Raw genomic sequence first — 11,033 nt, forward strand, 5'->3', positions numbered from 1 at the left:
AAATAAATAATTAATAAAAAATTATTATATTTTTATAATTTTAATATAATAAATATTGTTTGTATAAAAAAAAATTGTGCTTAAACTTAGTTTCAGAAATTGAGGGTAACAAAATTTTAATTTTTTTCATCAAAATTAATGGTTAATTTTAAATATTTAGATGAAAAGGTTCATTCCTCTGCCTAGATGTTTTTTTAAGAAGAAACAATGTATAAGAATAAGTAAATGAAAAAAGAGTAATTAGTATTATAAGAAACCGATTCAACATTTTTTCAATTATAATTAAACATGTTGTGTAAAAAAATAACAAATTACAAAACTATATTTGTGCCTACATTACATGTAATTAAATATAATTTAAGTACACAAGTATTCTAATATTTATTCATCTTTATTTGTATGGGTGAGTGTTTTGTTATTTATTGTAAATTTTTCTTGATCTTTAAATTATGAAGGTATTTTTCTCATGTAATTTAACGAGCTAAGAAAATATACAATTATAAATACTTGGGAAATGAAAGAACTCGAGCATTATGAATATCTATTTGGGAATGACCTTTGATTTTCGAAGATGGGGACATCTAACTAATTTGACCATTATCCAATATTGAATCTAATGAAAATTATAAAACAGCATTATCACAGATGACCGCGTGGGAGAAGAAATTCATTGCTAGGGTCAAAGTGTCAACATAAAAGGAATTGTTGAGCAAGACTCCAAGTAACAGCACCTGTTGATATAAGTCTGTCACATGCATGGAAATCACTATGAAACCTCCAAGTTAATATAAAACATATATTTTTCTTAGTTTGGGTAATAAAACTAGTTAAATTATGTTAACAAATTAAGTTTTAATATGAAAATTATAATGTGACATTAAAAACACATAATTAAATATGCTATTAATATATTGATTTATCTATTTTGAGAAAATTTACACACGTTAAGTTTTATTAATTACACACTTTTAACTAATTTTTAATAATTAATTATACATTTTTTTCATATTTATTGTTTTCTTATTTTCAACCGTTTCTTTACCATACCAAAAAACTAGTGCTTCGAGTAAATACAATATAATAGCAGCCAAAAACAATTGCATGATTTGAAAATATATTATTTAAAATTCATTAAATATTTTAAGATGTTGATTAAAATTAATAAAAAAAATATTAAAAAAACTACAGTGAAAATACATTGATAAAATTTTATTTAAATTTCTTAATTAATACTTTAAATTTTATCTTGAGCAATTTATTTAATAAAACAAAACAATATTTTGTAATCTTTTTTAAACATGAAAAATAATTACAAAGTCATGAGCAGAGAACTAGTTATAGCTTTTGATATGCATACTCAGCTGCACTATAAAAATGATGGGCAGGGTATCATAGAGTTTGAAATATTTTAATTACTAATTCACACACACATATAGATAAATTATTTATCAACAACATCAAATAAATATATATTTTTTAATATATATATATATATATATTATAATATTATATATATCTTTTATTTTAATTATATGCATATATAAATATATAATACCATAATAATTTAAGAAATATTTGTATATAATGTAAAAAAAATATTCTATCAAGTGGGTAGGGGCTTATATTCCAGCCAGCATATCTCTCTCTTTCTATTCCATCATATTTCGATCACTGATTTCATTGTTAAATGCCCATAGACAGACTATGTTTAATTAATTAATTCAACAAACTTATAAATTAATTTATAGTGTACTTTTTTACCTTGCAGCTTATAATTTCTTTACATTTTTCCTTTTTATATTTTAAAAAATTCTTCTTTTATCCCCTCTCAATTTTCATTTATTTTATTTATTATTTTGAAAATAACATCATAAAGTATGATTAAAAATATATTAAAAATTTATTCAACTTTTAACTAACTATTTTTTGTCATTTGGCTCTAAAAGTTCAACGGTGTTATACTCATCAACTGAGTATCACCTTCGCCCGAGTCGAGATCATAACTAACAAAAAAATGATAAAATAAATGTACTCCACATTGCACTATTAATTAACCCCTACAACTTATGTTTTTCGTCTTACCTGGCTACCCTTAGCAATTGAAAGCAACATGTGCCAGTTCTTCCAAGTTAAATACAAACTGTTTACATTAAAGAATAATAGAGCAATTCACAACTTGTTAGAAAAAGGAATAAGCAGGCAGGACAGTAATTTATCCTGCAAGTTGTAAGGATGCTCCCTCCACATCTTCCATTACAAAAAGATATCTCCACTTTGTTACGCATGGAAGGTAAACTCTAAGTGTATTGCAAAAATTGAAGTGCAGTTAAATCTAGGTACTTTCTACTATCTGACCTTGTATTCCCTTTAGTGAAGGTTGCAAGGTTAGATAAACTCTATAAAACTTTATGGTGTATGGAGCAAAACTCCTCAAGCAAAATTGTCTAACAGAAGTTTGCCGTACTGTTTCCAAATTTTCAATGGTGTGTGAACTTTGTTGACTTAATTCCCAGTAAAAGAAAATCCCTTGGGAAGGCGATTAACCCAAGCAGAAGGAAGAGCACCGCTCTGTGAAACCAAATATACAATGAATGCAACATAGGCTGCTGTGCAGGAGCAAGCTACAAGGCCAAGCAGCAGGCCATTCACCTCAGAAAGGAAGAAATCTAATAAGAGATACCCATTAATTACTATTATCAGTCCAGCAACAGTCCACGCCACTCTCTACAAAATAAACAAATAAAATAAGCACACATTAGTATGGAAAAAAATCATTTTGACAACTTCAAATCAGTTCACTGAATGGATATGGTATTTGCACGCGTATTTCTTTAAATTTTGTTTACATCAATCCAATTCAGGCAAAAAGGACCACAAGCATGTGAATCCTGTACGGGAACAAATCCTTGTGCCAGAAAATTCATGATATGAGGAACAATTTATGTCAGAAAATTAGCACTTCAATGACTTGAAAGTGCATTCGAACCTATATTTTGTAAAATTAGTTTTGAGAAGGTGATCAATAATCCCTCACATGTTTTATATAAGTAAATATATATCAAATTTTGCTACAGCACAGATGGTGTTGAATTTTGTGAACGGGCCCAATCCAAGTCCACAACGTGGGGAAAGTGATTGGTTTTTTTAAAATGGGATTTGGGCTTAAGGTTACAATTTTATCTAAAATGCTCAGGGCAATTGGACTTGTGCACCTCTTTGCTTATATTTCGTTTACTTTTCTCATTTTCAACTAATGTAGGACTCCTTTATTTTCTAACAAATGGGACTACTGGATCACTAGGTTGTCACTTCTTAAAAATTCAAATTCGTCCAACCATTCAAAACTTCATAGTCAATCTCATTAATGTATCCATATACGATACACGAACCATTGATGTCTCGAATGGAACACTACAAAAGTGAAGTCCTTGCGACACAGTTTGGAGAAAATAAATGGTTCAGTACCAAAATGGTTGAGTTGAAGCAGAACTCCAGGTAGTTTAAATTCAATTTTGCAGATCAATTCTACTACAGGAATACAGATCCATTTACAAGCACTTACAACTGGAGCATTTATTCATTGCAGACTGAACTAGTATTCACAAAGATAATCATAAAAAAGTATTAGAACTGAATGTATCTAACCTTAAGTGAAACAAGACAACAGATAGAAGCAAATACAGACAAATGTCAAGCATGTTACACTCTCTTAGTATATTACTGCATCTCTATTTCCATTTTTACCCAGCAAACAAGCACATTGATCGAATAGCCAATAGATATCATGAATAACCTGAGATTTTCAATATCAGAATGAATCTGACCGTTAATCCAGACAGACAACCATTCTAAACAAGAGAGGAAGGGATTATTAGCTTCACAGACAAAGCTAAACAAAGGAAAACTACACTTTTGTTCCCTTACCACCCAAATCATTGTGTCAAGTTATCTAGTCAGGTTAAAAACATAACTTTCAACCATGATGGGAGTTGCTTAGAGATTTTACAACTAAAATTTGATCAAATGAAATAAGAGTGAGATGATCAACTCACCTCAAGAACAGGGCCAACCCTAAAGGTCCCCATGATCTGCTCTTTTGACACCAATGTGAGGAGGGGAATCAGAGCAAAGGGAATTTGCATGGACTGAAGCACATTGAGCCATTCATTCAAAACATCCAATGAGGCTTCGGATCTATTAAAAACAATAGCTACAATTATAGTTGGCACAATTGCAAAACTTCGAGTGATCAATGCTCTCAACCATTTCTTCAAACGAAGGTTGAGGAAACCTCCCATTATGAATTGCCCAGCATACGTGCCAGTGATGGTGCTACTCTGCCCTGCTGCCAACAACCCAATTCCCCATATATAAAGAATAGGGAAGAGTCCTCCTCCATACTTTTCTTCAAGATACTGTCCTGCATTCACCAATCCTATGCTACTTGCCTGCTTTGTTCCATAAAAACCCTTAGCAAAAACGGTTGTGACAAATAGATTGATCATGAAAGAGACCAAAAGCGCAGCCGATGACTCAATTGAATAGTAGTTGAGAGCCTCCTGTACCCGACCTTTCTTATTGGGATCAATCTTCCTTGACTGCACCAAAGCCGAATGCAAGAAAACATTGTGAGGCATAATGACACAACCCACAACACCCACAGCCTGACGAATTGTTTTCGAGCTTAGTCTCGGAACCAAAATACCTAACAAAAGAAACACATATCCTTTTAATCCCTGAATGCCAGTAGCAAGGGCTATTAAAAATCACAGCATTACAAGCCATACATATAATCAATATTCCAACTACACCATCAGATAAAATTTACCCATTAAAAGTTCTTTCCCACTAGGTTTTGCGTCACCAAACATCCAAGCAAAAGAAAGAGCCATGGTAGCGATGAGAACTGCAAAAGCAGCTTCCAACTTCCTCACTCCATAGTTCTCAAGAAACAGAAAAACAAAGCTGTTCAACAACAGAGACAATAAACCAAAGTCAAACAAACGTGTTTGAACATGAAAACTCGGAAGGTTGTTCTCTAACAAACTTTAAATTTAAAGTAAAAAAAGAAAAATACCAATCAGAAGCAGTAATTAGAACTCCAGCCCAGAGAGGGAGAAAGCCACGGCTAAGAATTTGGATGGCAATGGCACTTCCAATAACCTCTTGAATATCAGCACCAATCAGGGCCAGCTCGGCCATGAACCAAAGCACGAGGCGAGCCCAATTGGGATACTCGTCCCTGCAAAGCTCGGCGAGGTGGCGGCCCGTGGCGACACCAACTCTGGCAGACAGAAGCTGGATCAAGAGGCCCATGAAGGTGGCCCACATTAGCAGCCAGAGAAGTGAGTAGCCCGCGATGGCTCCAGCTTGTAGATCCCCTTCAAGATTCCCTGGATCCAAAAACGCTATGCTCATCAAGAACCCAGGCCCAGTGAACATCCACAGCTTCTTCCATGAGAAAGGAGGCACGCTCGAATCGTCCACCGAATCAAACTCGAAATCCACCACCAGGATCTTCTCCCCCGCTTCGTAGGCTACCTCTTCCTCCTCCGGTTGCCCTTCCAGTAGCCGGTTCTCCTCCTCGTCCTCTTTCGACTCCTCTTCTCGCGACGGAGCACTCATCGCCGATCCAATCAAGGGCTCCGGAATGCAATTTTCCGGTGAGCGCGGGCGACGGAGACGCCAGTTTGCGGTGGAGTTGCCGTGCCGTGATTTGCTACGCGCGCATACCCAGTGCGCCTATTTATACTGCTGTATAATTCTATATAGCATACAGCATAACCATGTGTGAGTAATTATTCAATGCTTCCGCTTGCAGATGCAATCGGGGAATTTACGCTAGCACCAAAATGACACGTCATTGATGTAAGGTTATTTTCGTCATTTGAAGAAGAGCAACATTTCCGCTGTCTGTGATGTGGGCCGTTCGATTATTTATCTAATCTGACACGTTACTTCAGGTGATGTTGCGGTGAAGACCTTTTTGTTTGAGAAGTTTATATACAATAAATTTGTAATATTTAACAATAGACATAATTGTTGAGTTTTAACAATATTTTTATTTAGGAAACGATAAGAACAATTAGTTAAACCATATAAAGATATTAATATCATATATTTTATATTATTTTTAATTATTTATGATAATATGTATGAATTTAATACTAAAAAAATGTAATGTCACTGTTTATCAAATATTATTAAATAGTAGATGTTAGCGACTTTTGACCCCTATAATGTATGTAGCAATCTGAAAAGCAAGTGTTCATATGCTCTATTCAATGAGCATTGGGCGTTTTTAGCCAAAGAAACACAAGAGAATCTCGACCCTTTGGTTCTCATCCAATCCTTTTCGTGATATCTAATAGGCGTGTGGCAATCCCGTGGAATGAAACTTTTCTTGTTTTGTTGTCTCGGATAATATATATATATATATATATATATATATATATAACGTGATTTGTCTCAATATATCGATGCTTTACCTAAAACAAATTAATTATGAACATAAATTACCAATTCAATAAATAATTCATTAATATTTTTAAAAAACTTATTAATTAAAAATAGTTTTGGGTTATAAAAAGAGCCTTTTTGAAAAAAAATTATATTATCAAGAAAAAAAAGTATAAAATATTAAAAGAAAAAAATAGAAATTTTGAAAAGGAAACAAAAATTTAGAGAGTGATGAAAGAGTGCATTTTTTTTATTTTTTATTTTTTTTTATCTTTCGGTAATAAAGCAGGTGCGAGCGCTGAATTTGTTATGTTTTAAGGGGTTTTAGCTGGAAAGAGAAAATTATATTTTAAATAAATATATTTAAAATTAATAATTTTTAAAAATTAAATATATAAATTAATATATTAATATAAATTTAATATATTAATAATGTATTTTTTATTATAAATAATATATCATTTTTATTTTAAAATTTAAAAAAATATTTTCTCTAAAAATTTCTCTTCAAGCGTTAAATTTTTTGTTTGTAAATTTAGAAATAAGAAAATATAAGAATTTGAAAGGAAAAAGAAGCAAAAATAATTGGAGAAAAAAGAAAGATTAAATTCTTTATTTTGATTTTAATATTGAGAGAGAAAAATAATAAAAATTTTAATATGATATTATTTTTTATATTTTTTATTCATATATATATTTTTATTTTTTTAATATTAAAAATAGTTATTTTACTCTTTAAAAATTAATATTTTTATTTATATTTTTTATAATTTAAAAAAAAATTATACTTTAAAAATTAACATTTTTTAAAAATAATTTATTATTATTATTGTTATTTTAATTTTAAAATATATTAAATAGTTAATTTAACAAATAAAAATAAAAATTATAAATTTCGTTGCATGAGTCAGAGACTCTTAAAATGAGAAAATTAAAAAAAAATTAGAGAGTTTAGAAAACTCTTAACTCTTGTTTTCATATTTAATTAAAGGTGCTTGATCACTAATATCTTCCTTGCCGTTCTGAGCCCACCCCGTGCTCGACATAAGATACAGATAAAGCCTAAAGGAAGTTGCAGAGTAATGAAATTTAAGTCACGTATTACTTGAATTCCTAGTACATATTTGTAGACGATAAAAACAACTACTTAACTTTTACCGATTCTAATAGCTATAAGAAAGCGCAACAGATATGCTGAACTAAAAATATTGCATTACCTAACTTGATAAACAGCACTCTTTGTGTTTCTTTGAAACTCATCTGTCAGCAATAACCAATAGGCTCCAATTTTAGAAGAAGAGTGAACAACCCAAAAAAGTGCTACAGTGTGCTACTATATATGCAGTTGATTTTGATAAGAAAGTGAAGTGGGCCATGCTAAAACACTTTCATCGGTTCCCTTTTTTGATTCTCTGATGCTTGCCCATTCTTACGTTCCCAGCAAAGCACTTGTTTTTATTCAGTTGCAAGCTTTTGCAAATTCAGAAATTCTTCTTCAGAATTGGATTGGTACGTGGGAGTATGAGTTTGGAGTGTTTGTCAGCTTTCGAGAGAGGGAAAATGACATTTGTTCACCACTCAGAACGATATTGGAGCCACTGACAGCAACAACTTGGAGCTAGGAGTGAAAAACTGGCATGTAAATAGTCCATGAGAATAGTTGCACCATCATTTTAAGCCACCCATAGAGTCAATGCTGTAGAGTGTAGACCCTTTTGGCAAACGAATTGGCACATTTTAGCTTGGGAATAATTATTTCAAGATTGAAGATGAAAATTCTTAGCATCGGTGTGAAATTCTTATCCATTATTCTGAAGTTGATATGATCATTTCCTATCACTGGATGGCTCTTTGACTGTGGCGATAAGTTTCTATTCACCAAACTGACCAAATCACTATGTTTCAGCTATCAGACTAACAATAGGGGTAAACTTTAGCTTAACAGTTGGTAGATTAAAGGTTAAGACTTAAGAGTGGCTACTTCCATTCTTATGCTAAGTAACTTTAGTGCCAGTACTATATCAAAGGGTGAGGACACATTTTTTTATATAAAATGACGTCGAGTGCCATGACCGTATCAGAGGGTGAGAATACAATTTTCAACACAAAATGACTTGTTTTCATTTAAAAAAGAAGGTTGTTTGTTATTAAAAAAATATATATTCTTAAAGAGGGAATAAGAAATAACATCCAAGACAAATTCTATAATTGACCAGAATCCAGAATCAAGAACTAATCAACAAACTCTGAAACAGGGTAATTCATAATTCAAGTCCTCTCTTTCAAGCATCCTGAAGTGAATTAGTAAAAATCAATTAGTGCTGATAAGATTAACTCTGCTCAAATCATAGTAACTCCATTCCCCGGCCTGCAGCTTAATGCGAAAAATATCAAGTCGTAAAAGTCGAGCCCGGAAAGAGTAGCACCAAGAGAAGATAACGTCACTCATTCTCTTCCAAAACCTACTCCCAATGTTTAATTTCCTATAATTTCCCCCCCTATCTACCTGATCCCTCAAATCAAATCACTACAAGACACAATTTGATAAGCCTAATTATGAAATAATCTTCGTACTTTGTGAATAAGCTTTCGACATATAGGACACAGTTTGTTCTCCTCATTGACAATCCTGCAAAATGCAATCTAATGAGAATCTACCAAAACATGCACGTAGGTAAAGCATATGAAAATCTTGGGCATGTGTACCTCTGTGCACAGTCATAGCAAGTAGCACAATGTCCACAAGGAACAAAGAAGCTGTTGCGTTGTTCATCATAACAAATGACACATAATTTTTCATCATATAACTCCTCTGAAGAGCTACTGGATGCTCCTGAATCTTCATCATCTTCTGCATTTGTTCCATATGTCAATCGAGTTGACTCCACTCGCATCAACGGCTCAGTTTCGGTTTGTGTTGCAACAAGATTACTTGTTCTGTTTGTATCCACTATCACATAATTATTCTGATCACTACCATCATAGACTCCAAGGAATTTCATAATCAGATAAACAACAATCATAATAAATCCTACAAATAGAAAAATGTAGCATTTTAGTAACAAAATATATAATTAAACTAGGGCTTTAGAAGACAAATTTTAATAATTGTACCTAAAAGTAATATGTAAGCCAACACACGAACCACGAAAAAAATTTCAGCATACGGTCCCTCACCTTCCTGTAATCATTTGGCATAACATAGTTTGTATTACTTTGGTGAAAATCTGTAAAGATATATGTGTTGGACAAGGTTTTTTTTTTCTTACATTGTTAGTTGCCGTAAGAGTAACATATTGAGTGTTAGGGAAGGGAAAACTGAGGCTGCAAGATCCATTTTCACTAGAGCACATTTTCTCAGCTGTGGTGGTATCATATACCTTCGCCGAAACATTAACATTCATAGTCAAGATTATGTTCCTGGCATTCAAGTTTAGAACCCCTATGTGGTATCTATCATCTTCTTCGACTATGTATTCAGCTTCTTTACCTAGCAATGTACAAAAAAATCAAACACACATCCTGCCTCTTTTAAAATCTTCATAGTTTTAGCTGGATGCTAATCAAGATAATTGGGCTTAACTTAACACACGAGAGGAGAACTGGAGATCTTGGCGCATGTTTGGTGACGATTTTTTTTATTGAGGAAAAATTATTTCCTTAACTTTTTTTAAAAGAAAAAGGAAATTATTTCTTTAACATGAGGTTAATCTAATGAAGTTTCAAAATTATTGCCAATGCTCTTGGCACTTAACTCTGGAATCAATTACCATTAGTTTCATTGGGGAAGCTCGTTGGCTTAGGCTGTAGTCGTTCAAATTTATTTTCTCCTGTGAAATAAAAAACCATGTTTCTTAAGACAAACCTGAAATTGATTCATTCTCACAGAAAAGAAAAGAAAGAGATAACCGTGAAATTCCCCCTCAAGAGGAAATTACCTTGGATCACCATCCCATGTAGCTGATTCAAACTACTATTAGTTTGTGATTCCCACCTAATGTGGATGGTGGAGCCCTTATTTAACCACAAAGAAATCCCCTGAAGTTGAAAAACCAATATCTTCATGCCCATTCTCTTGTGACAGCTTAAGCCAACCAAATTAAACCTTATGACAATGTTACCTTTTTTCTATACGCTGCAATATTGAAGAAATTCAACGTTGTCCAATTAGTTTCGGAGCTTAACTGGGGCTTCTTTTTGAAGGCATGAAGAATAACTTGATTATTACTGTCCTCATTTGATACATGAATCCGCTTCACAAAAACAGAGTTGGCCTTCAACAAACGCGACGAAGCAGGCCCAAGAAGGATACGAGAATCCCCGTAATACCCATAACGGAGTGTGAGTGAAACTGCAAAACGGAAACACACACACACAAAAAAAAAAAAAAAAAAAAAAAGACAATGCTTGAGAAAAGGGGGTCAAGGGAATAAGGGGACCATAAAGATGATGAAAAATTACATGCCACAAATCCAAATGGTGAGAGGAGATAGTATGTGGGTCCAAGTGTGTTGCGACCGCTGAGCCTGAGACGGCGGAGGAGGAGGTAGCCGTCGCCACCGTGTGGGGTACAT

General features: G+C 32.9%; 2 protein-coding genes across 2 annotated transcripts; both read right to left on the reverse strand.

Moving 5' to 3' along the window:
- Nucleotides 1-2,007: 2,007 nt before the first annotated feature.
- On the reverse strand, nucleotides 2,008-5,733 carry LOC113865058 (metal transporter Nramp2-like). The gene is made up of 4 exons (XM_027499413.1): nucleotides 5,078-5,733; nucleotides 4,829-4,965; nucleotides 4,053-4,705; nucleotides 2,008-2,724 (listed from the first exon to the last, which is right to left on the reverse strand). The coding sequence occupies exons 1-4, from the start codon at nucleotides 5,623-5,625 to the stop codon at nucleotides 2,503-2,505; spliced, it is 1,560 nt and encodes a 519-aa protein (XP_027355214.1). The 5' UTR covers nucleotides 5,626-5,733; the 3' UTR covers nucleotides 2,008-2,502.
- Nucleotides 5,734-9,009: 3,276 nt separating this feature from the next.
- On the reverse strand, nucleotides 9,010-11,033 carry LOC113866267. Its single transcript, XM_027501146.1, has 8 exons — nucleotides 10,921-11,033; nucleotides 10,581-10,800; nucleotides 10,398-10,497; nucleotides 10,230-10,289; nucleotides 9,729-9,949; nucleotides 9,574-9,631; nucleotides 9,124-9,490; nucleotides 9,010-9,088 (listed from the first exon to the last, which is right to left on the reverse strand). The coding sequence occupies exons 1-8, from the start codon at nucleotides 11,031-11,033 to the stop codon at nucleotides 9,010-9,012; spliced, it is 1,218 nt and encodes a 405-aa protein (XP_027356947.1).

This window comes from Abrus precatorius, unplaced genomic scaffold, assembly GCF_003935025.1.
Source record: "Abrus precatorius isolate BTA unplaced genomic scaffold, Abrus_2018 Scaffold4, whole genome shotgun sequence".
NCBI classification, from domain to species: domain Eukaryota; kingdom Viridiplantae; phylum Streptophyta; class Magnoliopsida; order Fabales; family Fabaceae; genus Abrus; species Abrus precatorius.